Genomic DNA, 21,137 nt, shown 5'->3' with positions numbered 1-21,137 from the left:
CCTCCAGCTCTCCCTGCAATGCATCTCTGTCCTTTCCTATTTGAAGTCTGCGCCTTTATTGACTGTGCATATGCAAGCTCTAAATCTGTCTTCTCTCAAGTTCCCAGTGCAGTTCCAATACTCAAAAAAAAAAAAAACAGTATTCTAAAACATTCAGGTGACCCACTCCCAGACTTCAAACTATACTACAAAGCCATAATCATCAAAACTGCATGGTATTGGAACAAGAACAGACATACAGACCAATGGAATCGAATAGAAAATCCAGAAATAAACCCACAGATTTATGGTCAACTAATCTTTGACAAAGGAGCAAAGACTATGCATTGGAGCAAAGAAAGTTTGTTCAATAAATGGTGCTGGGAAAACTGGGTCGCTACATGCAAAAGAATGAAGCTTGACCACTACCTCACACCATACACAAAAATCAACTCAAAATGGATTAAAGAACTAGACATAAGACCTGAAACCATAAAATATATAGAAGGAAATATAGGCGAAACACTACATGATTTGCACATCAAAGACATCTTTACAGACACATCACCCAAAGCAGTGATAGTGAAGGCAAAGATAAACAGCTGGGACTACATCAAATTAAAGAGCTTCTGCACAGCAAAAGAGACAATAACAAAAACAAAGAGAAACCCCACCAACTGGGAGAACATTTTTGCACCCAACACTAATGATAAAGGACTGATCACAAAAATCTGCAAAGAGCTGATGAGACTCAACAACAACAAAGAAAATAATCCAGTCAAAAAATGGGCAGAAGAGCTAAAAAGAAACTTCTCTGAAGAGGAAATGCAAATGGCCAACAGGCATATGAAAAAATGTTCAACATCACTTGTCATCAGGGAAATGCAAATCAAAACTACCATGAGATACCATCTTACACCAGTGAGAATGGCACATATTAAAAAAACTAGCAACAACAAATGTTGGCGAGGGTGTGGAGAAAAAGGAACTCTTCTGCACTGTTGGTGGGAGTGCAAACTGGTCCAACCACTGTGGAGAGCTGTGTGGAGATTTCTGGACCTACTAAACATAGAGCTTCCATATGATCCAGCAATTCCACTCCTAGGTATTTACCCAAAGGACACAGAAACATCAATTCCAAAGAACACCTGCACCCCTATGTTTATAGCAGCACTGTTTACAATAGCTAAGCTTTGGAAACAACCCAAATGCCCAAAAATAGATGACTGGATCAAGAAGATGTGGTACATATATACCATGGAATATTACTCAGCATTCAAAAAAGATAAACACATGCAATTTGCAGCAACATGGATGGCGCTGGAAGGGATCATGCTCAGCGAAATAAGCCAAAAAGAAAAAGAAAAATACCGGATGGTCTCACTCATAGCAGGAATCTAGAAAACTTAAATAAGGGACCAGGAAAATGAATAACTATAAGAAAGTGAAAATCAAAATCAACAAAAAACTATGAACCAGAGACACTTTTAGGGGGGCGGGGGCGGGAGGGGAGGGATTGGGGTCAGAATGGGGGGGCTGCAATTGTATGGGGAATATAAAAATAAAATTTATTATTTAAAAAAAAAAAAACATTCAGGTGACCACATGGGTGTGCAAGTCTCCCTCACACCTCCCCTACAGCCCTATCTGGAAAGGAGGGAGTCCCCAGCGTGGTCCATTTGGGGCCCTGCTGTCACTCTTTCTGGCCCCCATGTCCATTCCTACTCTGGTGTGACCCCAGGACCAGGGTGCCGGTATAGATCTGGCCTGCTCTTCACAAGGGCTCCAGCCAGCATGAGCTCTGGGTCATCCTTCCAGTGTCAAGGATGCGTGAAGCCAGGGGACCCTTCCTCACAGCAAAAATAAAATACACAGGACTACAAAGGAAACAGATAATACTGGACTACACTTAATCCAAATATTTTCAAAAACCCAGATTTATAGTACAGATATGTAATGTATCACTTGCTAATACACTTACTGATGATTGTAAATTAGATCTGACAGCCAGTCTGGTAACTTGCGTAATTTGGAAGCAACAGCATGAGTAAACAATGCGTAGTGACATCAGCACTAACTATAACGTGACATGCAAGCAGCCTTGACTTCTGCTGGTGGCCATGTCACTGGAGCTGCTGATGCAGCAGTGGTTTGTGGCCAGTCTGAGGTGAGAAGACAGGAAGCTGTGCGCCTCTTCCCTTCCCAGTTCATGGGCCCAACCTAAATTCTTTGTGGGGAGATGCCAAGTGCTCTAAGAATGCCTTTTCATGCCCACCACTCATTTCCTTCCTTCTCTGCAGCCCCAGGAAGGGTCACATACCCCCAGCTCAGAGGTGTTGGACAGGCCAGTAGCTTCTTGCCCTGGGTGGATGGTGGACAAGCAAGAGGCACACAGCTTTGAGGGTTCCAGGGTTGGCCACAGACACCACTAAGTCCCCTCTCCCTTTAATTCCTGGAAGGGGTACCACAGAATAAGGCCCCGAGGCTCCTCTCTCCTCAGTCCAGTCCAGAGCCAGTGCCTGCCTCCAGACGGTACAGAGGAGCCTAGCCCTTCCAACCTGCTTTCCTGTCTCCCCCTCCCCCTCCATCCCACCTGGCAGCAGAAGCAAGACCTGAACAGAGGAAAAAACCTACCTTCGGGCTCCTCCACGCTACTGGCTGCAGTGGTTGGTGGTGCGACGGGGATCTCTTTATGAGGTTCAAGATGGAAGGAAGAGAAATCAAGGTTAGATGTCATCTTTTACCTTAGAAAGGAATAAGCCCAAAACAGGCCCCTCTCTCCTCCCTTCAACCCCCCCCCACCCCCACCGCCGCCACAGCTCCAGAAGAGCAGAGTCAGGGAGGAGAGAGCCAGTGTGGTGCCTGAGCAAACTGCCTCTCTCTGGAAGTTGTCCCTCCACCAGGATGTCAAGGCTCCTGGTTGTTGAGGAAAGGGAGTGAGGAGAAAGCCTCCAGGAAGAGCCGGTAGCCTGGACAGCTGACCTTGACCCCTCTACTGGTGTCATCAACTCAGCTCCATCCCTGGGGCAGTGGAAAGGCTTCCCCAGCCCCCTGCTCATCCCCTTGGAGTTGCCTGGTCCTGCTCACCTCTGACCTTGACTCGTTGGTGTGGGAGGTCTCCATAGCAGGGGCTGGGAGGTGTCTTACCTGGGCAGAGAGGTGTCTGCATTCTGCACCCCTGGACCAGGTTCCCCTAGACTCACATCTCCCAAGCAAAGGCTTTTCTCAGTGGACAGAACAAATTGATACTACAAAGAAGGTGTAGCCTGAGAGAAGCACGTGCTTTATTGTGATCATTCCCTTTCTGTCTAGAATGGCAATCAGTTCTTACTAGTTGCTGCATCTGACCCTATGCTCAGAAAAGGTGAGGGGGTTCAGGCAGCTTCCAAAACAGTCCAGGCATTGACGTTTCAGCTCCCTCTTTCTGGAAGAATCCAAATCAGGGGCCAAAAGTCCGAGGGGCAGGGACTCACCTCCTCTGGTTCAGAGAGGGCCACAGAGGCTGCCACAAGCCCTACTGACCCTAGCCACCATCTGAATATTTGGGGTAAAAACCTCCCTCCAACCCCAGACTCTAGATCAGCTGGGATCTGAAGCTTGGATCAAAATGAAATACTGGGGCCTAGGGGCATACCTGAGAGTCACCCAGAAAAGCCAGTCTTTGCACCTTCAGTATGAAGGACCGGAGCACCTAGTCCCCAGTTTGGAGGCAACTCTTGTTCTCAGGTTTACTAGCAACAATCCACAGGTGCCTCCTAGCCACAGATCATCAAGAAGCTGGACATCCCATCCAGTCCCTCTCAGTCCTCAAGAGCTACCCGATCCCAGCAGAACATTCTGAAGGGAACATCTGAACAACCCAGGCAAATCCTGCACATTCACAAACTGGGATGGACCAATGGCCATGAGTCACACTGGCCGCCCAGCCCCAAGCCTCAGGCCTGGCACAGGGATGCTCACAGAGGGCTCCTGGCTGCCAGAGCTATGATAGAACAGGGCACTGTCTGGGCACCTGTATCCTTGTGCCCTCAGGAACAGGTCATGGAAATTCCAAGATGGAGACCCAGGTCTTCAGGTTGTTGAATCTGGAGTGGTCAACATTCCCAGGGGGGACACTCACACCCAGCATCAGCCTGTCCTTCCTGAGAGGGAGGAGGTACAGAGCTTGTCTGAAAGCAAGAGTTCCCTTTCCCCAAAATTTCTGTCTCTGCTTTTGAAATGTCAGCTCCACTCCAAGGTCTCTCCCCTTGGTGATTTAAAATGTTTCAAGCCTTTTCTGAGCAACATGACAGCTTCTGGCTCCCTCCCCCTACCCCCCAGGTTTTCATGACCTTAGATGGCAAAGCTGATTTCCTCCTAACTTTCCAAAAATGTTCAAATTTTGTGGCTTTTGGATGGAGAGCAAAGGCAGACTTTTGCAAGCTGTGAGTCTGATAATTCGACACTATCATGAAGACCCTTTCAACCTGCTTGGCCCTGGATAGACACTCGTTCAGCTTCCTGAGGCTGGGATGTTATCTGCTGTAACTGGACCCCTGCAAACATCCTCACGGAAACATCACCTGATTTAGAAGGTGGTCAGAACAGCTACTGGAACTAGTGTAGCTCAATCTTTCTAGAACGAAGGTCACATCCCACTCAGGCTGGTGAGGCATGGCATGTCCAAAGCTCCCTCCTATGGGGGGGACTTTCCTGCCAGGTCTGTGGGATCCACTGGGGTGAAGAGGCCCCAGCTTCTTGTTTGTGTCCCACATTCTACACACACCCTAGCCCTTGTCAGGTGAGTCTAGGTTTGTTCCAAATCCTTCAGGATGGAAGGGGAAAGCCTTCTATGCCCAGCCAGAGGTAAGGGACATTGAAAACCCTACAGCACAGACTTCTCCTGTAAAGGGACGACTAGTTGATATTTTTGAGCCTACAGGTCACATGGTTCAACTATTCAACTCTGCTGTTATTCCCTTGCAACCGTTCAATTCTGTGATTAAAACGCAAAAGCAGTCATAGGCTGCATGGAAAGAAACAGGCATGGCTGTGTCCCCAGAAAACTTTATGTATGGACACTGAACTTCTCATTTCGTTTTCACAAGCCTTGAAATGTTTTTCTTTTTGATTTTTGTTTAAAATCATTTCAAAGAGTAAAAGTCACTCAGCAACACAAAAACAGGTGGTGGGTCAGAAAATACTACCCCTGCTTGAGAGAACCACCTTGCTCCCTGAGGGTTCCCTCCTTCCTCAGCAATCCTTTCTGGGTTTGGGTCAGTCCTACACAAAGAGTCGCCAGGGCGGAGGTCAATGTTCTAGCTGGCTTCACTTCCAAGCTGGGCTAATTCTCCATTCATAACACCTGTAAAATACTAAACTTCTGAGCCAGAGCCCCTGGGTGATCCCTGCCATTCACTCCCTTCCCAAGCTCCAGCCACTAAGGAGCCACTAAGGCTGGCTGGAGAGGGCCCCTAAGATCCCAGGGGTGCTATTATGCTTCATAAGGGCCACAGTGCCACACGTGGGAGTCCTTCCCAGTTTCTCTCAAAGGCCTCTTGTTCTGCATCTGCCCGGGGTAGGGGATACTAGAATCCCTACAGCAGAAACAATGATGGCCCTGAGTACAGCGCCACCCCAGGTCCATGCTCAAGGTGGAATATGAGGACACGAGACATGTGCCGAGGAGAGGGGCTTCCTTCCCCGGGGAGCACAAGACTTAGTGTTCGTCAGGACAGAGCAGTAGGCTGGCTCTGCTGCGCCACCAGCAGCTTCTGCAAGAAGCCTGCACGCTCATGGTTCTTACAGGGTCCCCACGAGGACAGAGCACTGAATGCGGAGATCCCCACCAATGAACACTAAACCCACTGGTACCAGTGCTCAGCACTGGGTTTCCTTCCCCTGCGGATGTGGGTGTCCTGCACGTACTTATGCAGGGGGCGATGGGGGAGCGGCTCTGCTGGTAGCCCTTAGCGCAGCGGTTGCAGGTGATACCCGTCACGCCGTCCTTGCAGGGACACTGGCCGGTGGTCTGGTTGCAGGTTTTGCCAGCAGCACCCACGGGATGGCAATCGCAGGCTGTGGAGAACACACAACAGGAGTGTCAGAGGGTGAGGAGGGGCAGTGCATGCCTCCCGGGGGGTGCCGCCACACCCAGGGACCCCACCCGAGGGAAATGGCAGGGGTGGCAAGACAGGCCCTGCCAAGCCCACACACATTGCAGAAATTCCACCAGTTGGCCCCCTGCCGGCCCAGGAATGGAGAATGACAATCAGGATGGGCCAACTTGGGAAGATTCCTCTGTGAAGGAAAGTGAAGCTGGGGGGGTCCTTCCAAAGTCCGAGAGGAGTATGTTTTTGGGAATGCACAGCTAAAGGCTGACCATGGAAGAGAGGGGTTTGGGCCTGGTGGAGCCCTGAGGTTTATCAGGTCAGAGGAAGTCACCAGTGTGACTCCCTGACTGCTGCCCTTTCACCTGCCTCAAATACACTGTGCCCACACAGCCTGAGGTCCAGGGCTTGACTTCTGAGTCACAAAACCTGTAAGCTGTAGCTCCAGGAAGAGCCACAGCAATCATCTGAACACGCTGATAGAATGTGCAAAGACTGGGGAGATGACGGGACCTCCCCTTACCCCCACCCGGTGTGGCATAAGGGAGGTGTAGCGAGGTCCTGAGTCTCAGCCAGATGCTCTTGCAGGGAACACAGGCCCCACACCCCTAACTCATGGGTTGGAACAGGCTACAGGCTGGATTCCTCTCCCATCACAACATGTCCCAAGATCCAAGGACCCAACCCCAGTGATAGAGCAGCCAGAGGACTTTGGAAGGACACCCTCATTATTACGAATTAAATGTTTGTGCACACCCAAACCCCCCCCCATCTCCCAGTTCATATATTGAAGCCCTACTCTCCAAAGTGGTGGCATTTTCTACTTATGAAGGGAATTAGTTTAGATGAAGTCACAAGGTGGGCCATCATGATGGGATTAGCGCCCATGTGAGGAGACAAGGAGAGCTTGCTGTCCCTCCAAGGACACACACCCCTGGGCAAAGACCACGTTCGCACACAGCAGGAGACGCTGTCGACCAATCAGGGAGAGTCCTCACTAAGTGCCACATCTGCCCACACCTTGAACTTGACTTCTCAGCCTCCAGAACTATGAGAAATAAGTATCTGCTGTTGAAAGCTCTCAGCCGATTGTGTTGGGTTACGGCATCCCCAACTGACTAACCCCCTCTTCCCCTAACACCACGATGCTTGGCAAAAACTGCTCCACCAGCAGGTAATGGGGCCTTGCTTGCTGCACCTGCCTCCCTGGATCCAGGCAGTGAATTCAGAGTGTGTGAGGGGAAGGGAAGACTGAATGAAGGAGGCAAATGTTCCTCGCCCACTACAAGTTCCCGCTCCTCCTCCCAGGGAGGCCCGGAGAGCATGGGGAGTTGTCTGCAAGAAGGCATGGAAGCCATGTCAGTTGGTGCTACAGGGTTGCAATGTGTTTCTACTCCAGATGGGAAACAAATATGCAAGAAATTGAGGGCAGAGATCCTAAAAGAGCTAAATTAGAATTCCCCCAGCCAGCACTGCTCAGCATGGGGGGCACAAGTCTGTGGGTAAAAACATGGCTTCTTCCAGCCAGCCCTGGGCCAAGGAGTGGCTAGATGGGAGAACTGGGAAGGAAGAGGAGGGAGGGGAAAGCAGAAAGTAGAGGAATGTAAAGAATTGTTTGTGGAAGTTGTGTCTGGACTTGTGAGAGCTTCTGGAAGCTTGGGAGCAGGGTCTCGATTGTGGGCGCCCCATGGCAGGTCAGAGAGGACAGAGACACAGGCCCTGGGGCCAAGCAGGCTGCCTGGAGGGATAGTGTGGGTTTCTCACACTATAAAGTCTCAGAAAGGGAAGTGGAACTGTCCCAATCTTGCCCCTCGAGGTAGAATTTGTCTTCTTAAATCTACCCTAAATTCAAGGTCATTCTCTGTCTTTTTTTAAAGATTTATTTATTTATGCAAGAACCGGGGTACAGGCCAGATGTGTGGGAGGGCGAGAAGATTCACCAGAGATAGAGCGGGGAACAGAACAGGCAGATGATGAAACACACTGCTGAGGGGAGCAGTGGGGGAGTCAGGAGAGGTCTGCCACACCATGTGGGACTCTCGCCGGCCGGCCGGGATTGAACCCGCCCTGCAGAGGCTGCAGACGACTTCACAGTGCAGCGCTCAACCGCCTGCGCCACCAGGGAGGCCCTCTATATATTTTATTTTATTTTTTAACTCAGTAGTAAGACCCAGGCTTGCATACAAGCTGTGAATGGTGGTGCTAAGGAGGGGTGGGTGGAGAAGACCTCTGACCTTTCCCTGAAGCTTCCTAAATCCCTGCCTGTTGGAGGAAGGGCAATCAAGCACAGGTGGCATCTCTAAGTTGGTCATCGGAGAGCAGAGGGCCACGACACAGCACCTTGCTGTCCCAAGTCTCTGACACAGACATGGGCACCGGGGGATGTAGACTCCCGAGGCTTATGCCAGCTGACCTCTCCTGGCCTGCTTTGCAAGCCTGCTGGTAATGCTAATATTCGTGCCAAGATGACCTCCCCTCAGTGCAAACAGAACACAGTTGTGCACCAGTAACTTTGGAATCCTTGAACTCAAATGGGTGGAGGTCACCAAAGGTTGCTGGGTCACTGAAGGGTCAGTGCCAAGTCACCCATGGGTACCACTGTTGGCCAAGGTCATATTCACCGAGGCAGAAACCCAGGGAACAGGGGATTGCACATTGTTTCCTGGTGACCTCTTAGCTGCCCAGGCTGGCATGCTGCCAGAGTAGCCAGGTGCCAGCTGAGGTCGGCGATGGCAGGCAGTGTGTCTACTTTGTGGCACAGGCACCTCTCCATCGCAGGATTAAACGAAGGGGGTGCTGTGGTGCTTGCTTTCCAAATTTTTCTCCCAAGATTCTGCAAAGATCTGACCAGTTTGCCCCTTAGCCTGGTCTTACAGAGGTGGCAGGCTGACTGTGCTTCCATGCAAGTCACTACTCCACGGGGAGAAGCCAGTAGAATCCCAAAGATGTGGGTACAGGGGATAAGGGCAGCAGCTCCAGCTACTCAGGTCACCTATAGGTTTTAGGAAAACTTACTTTGAAGCCATTTTCCTTGGATCAAGAAAGAATGCGAGTCTGGGCCTTCCTGGGGGTGCAGGGGTTGAAGTTTCTGTGCCACTATGGCCTGAGTTCGATCCCCGTCCAAGGAGCTACCCACATGGCACAGCAGACCTCTTCTGTCTGGCCCACTGCTCCCCTCAGCAGTGTATTTCAGTCAATCCGCCTGTTCTGCTCCCTACTCTATCTTTGGTGAATCCTCTCACCCCCCACACCTCTGGCCTGCACCCCAGTTCTTGTATGCATAAATTAATAAATCTTAAAAAAAAAAAAAAAAGGATGAGTGCAAGTCTATTCGAATTGCGTTTGGCGTCACGTAACAAAAAACCCACCTAGTTTTGCATTCAGTGGGTAAGCATGTATTTCTCCCTGCAGAACAGGAGGTACAGTGGGGCCAGTCAAGGAGGGGTTAGGCCCTTGTGATGCTCTCAGAGGTCAGACCCTGCCTGTGCCCCCAGAGCCTGCCCTCACCTGCCCATCTGTCCACCATCTCTGCCTCTGTGCTCTCCCTACATTCATTCACAGGCTGGGGCAAGGACAGGGTGGAGACTTCATCAGTGCGGGTGCACTAAGGTGCCATGGGTGCTGTGCTGACGGGATGTTCTTCCCCTGGGGAGGGTCCCACCACCCACCCATAAATAAGAACAGCCCACTTATAGCCTCTGTGCAAAGTGCTGGGCGTCAAAATGTGGGGAGGATTTTCAGAAGACAGCAGCCACAGTGGATTTCTTTAGAGCCACAAGAGAATCTGGTTCCCAATGTCAAAGGAAAGGGGTTTCTGAGCCTACTAATCAGGAGGCCTGGATCCTGACCCTTAGGAAGAAAAACCCAAGGAGATCCTGATCCCTCAAAACCCTGCCATGAACCAGACATGCATGCAGATTTCTACAAACTAACACTTAGGCCAGCAAAGACGCACAACAGACACACAGGCAAGCTCCTACACACGTACACACACATGTTCAGACTCACAAAGACACACATCCAGAAACACACAAACACTGATTCCTACAAACTCACGCAGATTTAGACATACAGAGACACATACACAGAGCAGCGGAGTAAGGCTGTGCTGGGGTCAATGTGGAAATGAGGTAACTGGAAGTCTTTTCCTTTGTAGGGGACTGGTGAGGGGATGAAGAGCAAGCCTCGCAGATTCTGAGAACAGGTCAAGATGTCTTCCGCCACAGGTGATGTTTGGTGACTTTGGAAGCGTCCCTAGAAGTCAGTCGCTTTTTCCAGAGGTCACCAGTTTGCATGAAGCAGGCAGCGCCCGGTCTTGGGAAATAATCTATCCCAGGGTTTTTCCATCAAGGGAAAGGTGAGACTAGCCAGCAGCTCAGGGCCCTGAGAAGGTGGCAGGATTAGGGTTCTCACAGACAGGGCAAGCTGGAGGGCCTCCTGATGCAGAGGGGAGCCCAGACGGCCCGTGCTCTTGCACTGGGTCAACCCAGGCATAGGGAGCTCAAGCACACCAGGGTTTGATGGGTGTCAGGACACCCCATCTGGGCACAGGCCAGCAGTAATACGGTGTGAGCCTAGGTTATTGACTCTGTGGTTCTCAGGTGACTATCTGTAAGGACAGAGGTCTACACTCCTCTCCCACTAAAGCTGCTTCCAACGTAACAATCTGAAGCTTGGTTTGCATGAAGGTTCCAGGGCAACAGCCAGTCCCCTTGGAGTATCACCTCATTGCTGCAGCATGTTGGTGAGGAGGGCAGGGAAGTGTGCTCCTTTGTTGTGGACAACCCTCTCCCCCTCCTCCTGTCAACCACAAGTCTGTTCTCTGTCCTTCTAGTTTGGCCTTTTGAGAATCTCATTCCGGGCTGGAGAGCATACACAGTGTCCGCATGCATGCATGGTGTGTACAGAGGGGACTGTACAGTCTGGTATCATTTGACTGGCCTCTTTCACTTAGTCAAATGCACATGAGATGCCTCCGTGTTGCTGAGTGGAGTGATAGCTCATTTGTTATCATTGCTGAGTAGTATTCCTCAGCACAGATGCACCATTGCTTGTTCATCTTTTCACCCACTGAAGTGCATTTGGATTATTCTAGTTCTCGCAGTTATGAGTGATGCTATTGTAAACATCTGTGTGCAGGTTTCTGTGTGAACATGGATTCCATTAATCTAGGATAAATCTCTAGGACTGGAATAGCTGGGTACTATGGCAGTGCTTAACTTTCCAAGACACTGCCAACTGTTTTCCAGAGTGCCTGCACCATTTTGGATTCCCACCAGCAATGCACAGGAGTTCCAGTTGTTACACATGCTGACTAATTCTTAGAATTGTTAGCACTTTTTATATTCTATATTCTAAAAGGTATGTAGTGAGATCTCAGTCTGGTTTTAACCTGTGTTCCCCGAATAACTAATAATGATTTGTGCATTTATTTGTCATCCATATTATCTTTGGTAAGCAGTTGTTTGCATTCAATTCCTTTCTAACTCATTTTCTCCTGATTGTGTCATATCTTATAGAAGGGGCTTCTTGAAAGGTGAACCGGGCACATCATCACGTGACTCCTCTCAAGGGCCAACACTGCCACCCCCTCGCCTCCTGTCTGGCCCAGGGCTCACTAGTTCTCCTGCTTCCAGACTCAGGGACTGTTCTCATGGCTGTGTGCTCCTCACACCCCAGCCTCACCACAAACGGCTGTTGTCAGAGGGTCCCCAGGCCACCGGGTACAGCACTCCCCCCAGGCACACTCTCCTTCCACACTGCTGCTGTAACTCACCACAACTTTAATAATCTTCTCAGTGATTTTCGATTTTCTTCTTTGTTTATCATCAACCTCCCACCTGAAAGCAAGCTGCAAGGGAGTATGTCTTCCTTGGTCCCCACTGTTACCCCGGTTCCTGAATGGAGCAAGTGTTCAACAAGTATCAACGCTGAATCCATGAACAAATTCCGGGCAAATCTGCTTCCCTTTCTGTGGGGAAAGGCCCATTTCAATTACCCTGTGGTTCTGGGGAACAGAGAGGGGCAAACAGGAGAAATAATCCCCCCCACATCCTAGATCCTCTGCACCCTACACTGCAGAACCCTCCCCACTCTCAAATTCTCCCTGCTAACAAGGGAATAAGGATCCTTTAAATCCACAGATAATCCACAAAATTCATCTCAACTGTCTGTGTCAACCTCCTCTGCAGCTATACTTTTCTTTCTCCCAGCAGTCACTAATGAGGCACAAAAGAATAAATGTTTCAAGTTGCAGGAACAAAAGAATAAATGTTTCAAGTTGCACAAACTCTCCTTTCCTTTGCCACTTTCGGATCAAGGTGCAGACAGCAGGAAGTGGAAGAGGAGAGAGCGGGGGAATCCCAAACTGAGTTATTGACCCTCCGTGATTTAGTTAACTATAGTCTTCCTGCATCTGATTTACAGCTGCAGCTAAGCCACAGGTCCTACAGATGGCTCCCAGAGTGTGCAAACACTTGTGTGTGCGTGCACAAGAGCCCATATGCACACAAAGGCTGAGCAGGCAGGCTCAGAGTGGGGAGGCACTAGAGCACCTGGGTCCTGTGCAGCACAACGGAGAGGGACATTGAGAGCCTCGCATCCAACTCCCAGGCCAGTCAAAGCCCCTCCGGTGCCACTGGGTCTTTCTCTGTGACACTTTCACAATCACACTTAGGCACACACAGCCCATCCCTACCTCCACTCAGGAACTCAAGCAGCTGCTGAGCACTCATCTCTGCCACTGGCCTTGTTTGTCAGCTTTACTCTTGAAGCATGTAAATCATGAGTGTGCAATGGCATTTATCATGAGTGTGCAATGGCACTAGGGTGAATCCCCAGCGCCCTGCCCAGTTTTATGGAAACTGGCCTTGAAGTCCACACTAGAGCTGGGTCCTTCAGTTGCATGAGAGAGCCTGGGTTGTCCCCAAGCACTGCTGTTCACCAATAGAACTACGGCAGTCAGACAGCCCAGGAACACTTGGTGTGCATGCTGGTTTTTCTATTTTCCTCTCCTCATCCAAAGAATCACAACCGCTCATCCCAGGGGACTCCTTCACATCACCTCATTTGATCTACATCATAACCCTAGGAGGGAGGAGGGACTATCAGTATCCCCATGTGCAGATGAGAAAGCTGAGGCACCAGAGAGTAAGTACCTTGTCCAGAGGGGGATCTTGAAGACTGGTCTAAGAAACTTCCAGTTCCAAGCTTTTAAAATCTGCCCACACCCAGCTTTTTGCCTGGGGTCCACCCACTGCTCTCCCTGTGGCAAAAGCTATTTCCCAAGTAAAATACCCTTCATGAACAGGGGATAGGAAGGTTTTTCTGCTCAAGACCAGAGACATGTGGGGATCCTTTGGGGAACACATCAGGCTGACAACAGGGAGAGGAGAGAAGAGAGGAGGGGAGGTAAGAGAAGGGGAGGGGAGGGGAGAAGAGAGGAGAGGAAAGACATCCGAGGCAGAGAAAATCTGCCTAGAGCAATGAGACGAAGGGCTAGGCCCCAAAATCCTGTTTCAGGGCAGGGTCCTCACTGCGAGGCAGGGCTAGTCACAGTTTCAGGCCTGTCTCCATGTGCAAAGACCTTAGGACAAAACCACCTCCACCTAATTTCCCGGCTTTGCCAGTTTTCCCCAGTTCCTTGTGTCACTGACACAAGACATTGTCCAGTTGTATCAGGGAGCCATGAAATCGTGAATATTTGAGAAGAGCATGCAGAATGTGGAATGTCAAAGCTGGACGGGACTCAGAGACCATAAATTTGAAGACAATTTCAGAGGAGACTGGAGTTTAGGGGACCACGTGAGTTGCCTGCTGCCCTGCAGGTTTTGAACCTGAAGCCAAATACCAAACTCAAGACTTCTGACCCCCACATTCCCCGAGGGACAGGATACCCCAACAGAGACCACAGTTGGAGTTGAGGTCTCCCACAGAGGATTTTCTCTCCCTTACTTTCTCTCTCCCCGTGGTGCTGGCCTTAACCTCACCCTAATGGAGGCCACTCCTTGGGCTGTGGTCTGTCCTCTAAGCTGGGAGTTGCTCCAGCCAGTGAGTACTTTCCTGCCAAAGATGACCAGAGCTTTTCCTTGAATCCCCCAAATGACAGGAAATGGAAATGCGCCAAGGGACCCGAAAATGAAAGGGTGCTCCTGAGACCTTTAGAGGCTGCACAGGTACCACATGAGAGTCAGGAAGAAGACTGCCCAAGCCCATGCCTTCATCCCGGCACTGGAGCACCAGCCTGCATTCACTAAGCTCCCAGCATTCTCCATCAAGATTCAAAATTTTAAAAATTTTAAACATACCCTGCTCCACCATGTTTCATCAAGAGTCAAAAATTTAAATTCAATGATAATAAGTTTCTTGCCTTAAAAGAATAAATCCTGGGGCCTAATCTTAAGACATGCCCATTCTCAGCACCACCAAAAGCAGCTCACTGTCCTCATTTCTTATTCTCTACTGCCTTGGTTCCCAGTCTTGGTACACATCAGATTCCCAGTGCCGACACCTCATTAATTAAACCAGAAACTCTGGAGGTAGGATCCAGGCATCTAGACTTTTAAAACTCCAGGTGATTCCAAAATGCAGCCAAGGGTGGGAATATTGGCACCAGTTACACAAATGTACTGAGGATGCCGTGAAGTGCAGGTAGAGAATCAAGCATGAGAAAGACAAGGAGAGCCACACACAGTACAGGGAGCAGTGGGGAGCCAAAGCGGCTCATTTCCTCCCAATCCTTGGCAATGCTGATGGAAGAAACAAGAGTGTGCAGCCACTATGGAAAATACTATCAAGATCCCTCAAAAAAGTAAAGAGGGTCCTCCCCTGTGGCACAACGGGTTGAAGAGTGCTGTGGAGCTGTCCACAGCCTCTGTAGCACAGGTTCGATCCCTGGCCGGCCAGGCAGACCTCTACTGTCGTGCCCACTGCTCCCATCAGCAGTGTGTTTCAGTCGGTCTGCCTGTTCTGTTCCCCACTCTGTCTCTGGTGAATTCTCTCACCTTCCTGCACCTCTGGCCTGTACCCCAGCTCTTGCATAAATAAAAAAAAAAAATCTAAAAAAAAAAAAAGTAAAGATAGACATTCCATATGATCCACTTATCCCAATGTTGGATATTTACTCAAAGAATACAACACTGATTCAAAGAGATACTGCACCCCCAGGTCCATCACAGCATTATTCACAATACAGAAGAATTGGAAACCACCTAAGTGCTTGCTGACAGACAGAAGAATAAAGATGATGTGATAAATACATACAATGGAATACTACTTAGCTATATAAAAAAATGATGTAATCCTGCCATTTGCAACAACATGAATGGGCCTAGAGGGTATTATGCTTAGTGAACTAAGTCAGACAAAGACAAACACTGTATGATTTCACTCATGTGGAAGACAAAGAAACATAAGGAATGAGTAGGAAAAAAAAAAAAACAAACTCTTAGACTCGAAGGACAAAATCATGGTAACCAGAAAGGAAGGAGGAAGGGGATGAACAAACACGGTAAAAGGGGCAATTGTTTGGTGAAGGATGGAAATTAGACTTTCAGTGGTGAGCATAGTGCAGTGTATACAGATGTGCAATTATAATGGTGTACACCTGAAACCTGTATAATGTTATAAACCAATGTTCCTGCAATAAAAATTTTACTTTATATAAAAAAAAGGGGGTGGCTGAGAGCAGTTAAGTTTGCACTGGCAAAGACAGTGAGGACCGTCATACTTCTGGCCCGCCACGGCCTGCATCTTCTCAGAACGGGGCACCTTCTTAGCGATCTTCATTCAGCCACACTGACTGCAGATGCGAGGGGGCAGGGCAACAAGTAAAAGAAACAGGCTGCTCAGCGAGATGGAACGCAAGCCCTTTGTGCAGGGATGCCGGATGCAGTGGATAATTTCTTAATTCTCATCGCAATTCGGTTCACGGAGACTTCTGGAATGTCTTTATCCATCACAGATGGTTTGGGAAGATGATAAATTAATATTGTTTAAATGGAGGCATGGCTGAAATGGTTAAATGGCAACGTCTTCTTTGCCAGCTCTAAAAAGAAAGTGCCCCCAAGTCCATAAAGAAGACAAATGGTAAACAAAACCTCCTATCTTTTGACAGATTCCAGGACGAGTATCATTCACAAACCATTCTATGGAGAAAAGGGAGAAATTCATCTCATCTGACTTTGTATAGGACAACAGCCCATGCCATAATGAGGCCTTCCCAGTGCTGTGAAATTGCACTGAATAGCCAGAGAGTGCAGCCGCCTGTTCCCTGGGCATGTTTATTACAGTCCTTTGTATACACCAGTCCTGCCAGCCCCAGTTTGGTTCTAAACTAGGGGAGGGGAGAAAGAACCCAACAAATTTGTTGCCGTGAAACTTCCCAAATGGGGGACTGCGTAACAACGTTTGGAATCCAATGCCCTCACTTGAAGCTGCCCTTGTCTGGGTCCACCCCTGCTCTAAATTGAACAAGGTTCAGAGTCAGCCAATCATCAGCAGTGTATGGGTGGCCCCAGCCCCCCTGCCCAGGCCTGCCCAGGTCCTGGGAAGTCAGGGAGGTAAAGAGAGCACTGACGGCCATCTCTAAGCACCCTTGGGTCAACTGCCAATGTGGGAGTCGAGCCACTGCTGGTTGTCCCAGTTCCCTTGTGAATTGCACCTGAAGTACAGCCTTTACCTGAGAGCCTTTGATGATGGGGCTACCTGAGGTCAATCCCAAGAGGCCAGAGCCTGAGGGATGGGAGTTCCATAGCTACAAGACTTTTGGAAGCCTCACAGAGCAATCCATCAGAGATCAACACGCTGGGGAGCCAAAGTACTTCCATCAAAGGAACATTCCCGTGAACCCTACAGTATAGCAGACTCCATGGGGAGACCTGTCTGAAGACCTCCAGGGTACAATCTGAACTTTTAAATCTTCCCTCCCACCCCCACCAATGGGTAGGAAATGTCTTATGGAAGTTACTGCAGATTTGTAGTTCCTACCTCCACTAAGCTCACCAATCAGAGAGCAGATCCTTCAGGCAGTGTCTTTTCTCATCAATAATGAAGCAGGACCCTCCAGGCAATGTTTTTCCCTCCAGTCAGGTTGCAGAATCCTTGAAGCATTGTCTTTCCTCACCAATCAGGAGACACTGAGATTCCCATCCTATCCTGCCACATCTCAGAAGGATAAGCGTGTATCCTGAGTACTTAGCCCAATCTTACATTTCTCCTCTTCTGAGGATTCTTCTCTCAGAGCACCCAGCAAGGCTGAGGGCAGCAGCTATCCAGGCTAATATAGAACACACAGCCACCTACGCTGGCCACAGCATTTGACATAACAAGACAGGAGCAAAAACTCACGTACCTGCATCTGTCCCTACTAGAACCAACAAAGGAAGCCAGGTGTCTTCACCTTAAGCAGAGTGGCAAGGACCCTCGGGATGATCTACAGGATTACAGGAGGCCACTTGTCCCTCCCCATGACAACAGAGAAGCGGGTGAGAGACAAATAGCAAGACGACAAGGGTACTGCTCCTGCTGGTCTCTCCAGGACAACAGAAAATAACTGGTGCCCCTTGACACCAAACCCAGAACTTCTCACCCGTGGGCACAGGGCTGCCCACCTAAGTGGCCTATGCTGGTTAAAATTTCTTGGCCAAATTCCCAAGAAATCGATGTACAACCAGTTGTTTACAAGACCCTGGCTTCAATTTCTTCTGTAAATACTTGGGCACAGGTGAAGGAGCTGGCAGACTTCCAATTGCTTTCTCTGAAAACCTAAAGCTCTCACTCCCTGGCCATGCCCTGCTCACACCTTCCTGCCACTACAGATGTGCCTCCGCCACCTTCTCATTCCCTGATCAAAATCTCCTGGGGGATTCCCACCACGATGCATTGTTTTTTGATGGGGAAACAGCTCTGCTATCTTTATGCTTAAATTTCTCTTGGCAACCACCAGAGGCAGCCTTAAGTCCACAGATCTGGAAGAAAAGCTTGCCTGTGCCTTGGGAGCTACCCTATGCATTCCTGTTGATTTGGAATTGAAGGGATTTCTCCTGGAGGAGACACATTGGGAACCTATATTTTTAGAGAAAAGTTTCTGCATGAACAGGGCCGGCTTCAAGGGTCTGGAGCTCCCAAGGGCATGCGCTTGGCTGAAGCTCTACTATTGCTGTTTTGGAATTCCTAGCCATTCCTGAACTAGGAGCCCCGTATTTCCATTTTGCACTGGGGCCCACAAATTATGTAATCAGCCCTGTACACAAGTGCCCAACATCTGGTGGATTTCCTGTTAAGAAGATGATATTTTGGCCTCATCCAAAGGCTAAGCATGGCCACGGCAGTGTTTCTCTAGTGCAGCTCATCATCTATCATCTGGGCTTAAGTTTGCCCTGGCCTCGGTGTCTTCTGTGGAAGGTGTCTGTCAGGACCCCATCTATGCTGGACTGTGGACCAAGAGCCCTCGCAGAGAGCTTCTTAGGAAGCCATGCTTACAGCCAGGCTCTGAGTCCCAAATTTCAGACCCGGGAAAACCTGGTTCCTGGGATTCCCAAAAGCAAATGTGGTGGGGGGCCCTACTTCCCCCTTTCAATGTCACTAAATTCCCTGGCATTTCATCAGTTTCCCTGAGTCATTTGACCATTGCTTCATTTTTGTTATTGGGAAAAAACAAACAGCAGAAAGTTAAAACATTAGTGCTTGCTTCAGTGAACGAAAATAGTCTCCTGTCTCCCTTTTAATTTTTTTGTCCTGAGAAGTAAAGCTATTTGCAGGTGGATTAAATGTTCCTTCTGAGCCCCTGAAGCTGCCAACCTTACCTGGACTGTGCGCATCTGTGTGAGTGTTGGGGGACGGGAGTGTGGGTGGGTGTGGGGAGGGGGCGCACACATCCAAAGAAATGTGTCTGCAGAGTTTTGGTGAAAGAGAGTCCTTTGTGCAGACGGTAAGCCTGGTGAACATGACCCCCGCCCTGTGGTATGCGGCACACCTGTGCGGAGGAGAGCCGCTGCGAGGGGGTGGGGGCCCCCGGCTCAGGCACTGCGCCCTCACAGGGATCACACCTTCTCCTTTCTTCTCCTTGTAGTCCTTTTTCCATTGCCCCTTTGTTTCAGCTTACACCTCCAAATACCAGGGAGGCCGTGCAATTGTGCATGCATCTGTGTGTGTGCGTGTGTGTGTGTGCGTGTGTGCGTAAGAGAGAGAGAGAGAGAGAGAGAGAGAGAGAGAGAGAGAGAGAGAGAGAAAGAGAGAGAGATTATCTCAGTCTATGCTCATTTGTATGGGGACTAAAAAAAAAGCAAAAGGAAAGGAGCAGGGCAGAGGAGGGGGAGGACCATGTTCCCAGCGTCCCACCCCCACTGCCTACCTTTGCAGGCCTTCCGGTGGGTGATGGGCTTGCCCAAGTCACGGTAGTAGCCCTCCTTGCAGTAGTGGCAGTGGCGGCCAGCGGTGTTGTGGCGGCAGTTGAGGCAGACACCCCCGCTCTTGCGCCCCGACAGCTTGTAGAGCTCCATGTTGAAGCGGCAGCGCCGCGCGTGCAGGTTGCAGTTACAGGCTGTGGGGGGGGGAAGAAAGGTGTTGTTAGAGCACACCGGGGTGCACACCAGCACATCTGGCTCCGTGGGGCCTATTTCCCCACAACAGTGACCACTTTTTAATGTCAGGTAACGTTCTCCAGGACTTGAAAGGTTGTCTTGTTTTCCACTGCACAGATACACCCCCACGGGCCTCGTGGATTCTCAGCAGGCACAAAGGAGGGCCTCCCATGTTGGGCAGTTAGTTTCCTGCCGGTTTTTCACTACCGTTAAAAGCACAAATGGTAACCACCTTTGACAGAGGCTTTGTACATTGGCTGTGGCATGGTAAATTTTTCAAAACAGAATTCCTAGGGAAAATTTTGGATCTACCAGTTTTAACTCGGGATCCACACTGCCCCAGAGAAAGGTTGTCCCAGCCTATGTTTCCCCAGCAGGATATGAGAGCTCCTATTTCGCCACACCCTTGAAAAGAATAACTCAATGCCTTTGGTATCAGCATTGTTTTTTCAAAAAAAATCTTTTCCAACTTCTGGGAAACATGCACATGATTTTAATTTCTGCGTCTTTGATTACCAGTGAGGTTGGTCAATTTCTCCATGTGTTTGTTTTTCTATTTATATTTGGGTTTTGTGCATTGCCTGTTCATGCTATTTGCCTGGTTTTCAAATAAGTGATCTGGGTTTTGTTCTTCTCAACCATGTCTACAGCTCTCATACACAATGGATTAAAAACTGCCTTTTACCACCATACAAACTACAAATATTTTTTTTTTGTAACCAGTTTCTTATTAACATATTGCTTTCTGTGATTTCAAAAAAAAAAATCCTTTTTTATTATTTCTCTCTCTGATGTCATATATAAGCTTATTTAAATATTCTTCCTAGGGCTTCCCTGGTGGTGCAAAGGTTAAAGACAACAGCGCTATCAACCTATCGCCAGTCAATGCAGCACAATTTTGAGTTCTGGCTGGCCAGGGAGCAACCCACATGGTGAAGCAAACTTCTGTCTCACCCACTGCTCCCCTCAGCAGTGTATTTCAGTAATCTGCCTGTTCTGCTTCCCACTCTCTCTGGTGAAACCCTCCCACACCTCTGGCTTACACCCCAGTTCTTGTATGTATAAATAAAATAAATTTTTTAAAAATTAAAATAAATATTCTTCCTAGAGTCACCCTCAAAGTCACACATCTATTAGTCACTCATTTCACAACTAGAGTTGAGGGCTTTAGAGAGGCGATGTGAGGAACTCAAGAGAAAAGATTCAGTTCAAACCTCCAGTCCAGAAGCTCCTATAAGTCAAATGAGGCCAGAGAATAACTTCCAAGAGCTTTAGAAAGTGTCCATCAGCACCTCTAGCCTTAGAGGGAGAGTTCAGCTGAGCCCTGTCCATCAGCACAGTGGCTCATCCTGCAGACACACCTTCACTGTCCCTTTGGAATCCCTCACTCACACAGGGGTGGTGGGGCTGTTCACAGGGCTTCAGTGACCAATCATCTCAGACCACCAAACTATCAAATGTGGCGTCCAGAACTGGAACCAGGTCTTCT

At 49.2% G+C, this 21,137-nt stretch overlaps 1 protein-coding gene across 1 annotated transcript in view; it reads right to left on the bottom strand.

The window, feature by feature from the left end:
• The window catches only part of NTN1 (netrin 1), a 170,803-nt gene that overhangs the window by 48,918 nt on the left and 100,748 nt on the right, over nt 1-21,137 (bottom strand). The window contains exons 3-5 of the mRNA XM_037493235.2: nt 19,420-19,608; nt 5,887-6,036; nt 2,614-2,667 (exon numbers count right to left, since the gene is read on the bottom strand). Coding sequence (XP_037349132.1) covers nt 2,614-2,667; nt 5,887-6,036; nt 19,420-19,608 — 393 coding nt within the window. The remainder of the gene's footprint in view (nt 1-2,613; nt 2,668-5,886; nt 6,037-19,419; nt 19,609-21,137) is intronic.

Source organism: Talpa occidentalis, unplaced genomic scaffold (genome assembly GCF_014898055.3).
Source record: "Talpa occidentalis isolate TD23 unplaced genomic scaffold, MPIMG_talOcc4v2.1 talOcc4.7, whole genome shotgun sequence".
Lineage (NCBI taxonomy): Eukaryota > Metazoa > Chordata > Mammalia > Eulipotyphla > Talpidae > Talpa > Talpa occidentalis.
Note: the sequence above shows the minus strand (reverse complement) of the source record. Positions and strands in the feature narration are given on the sequence as shown.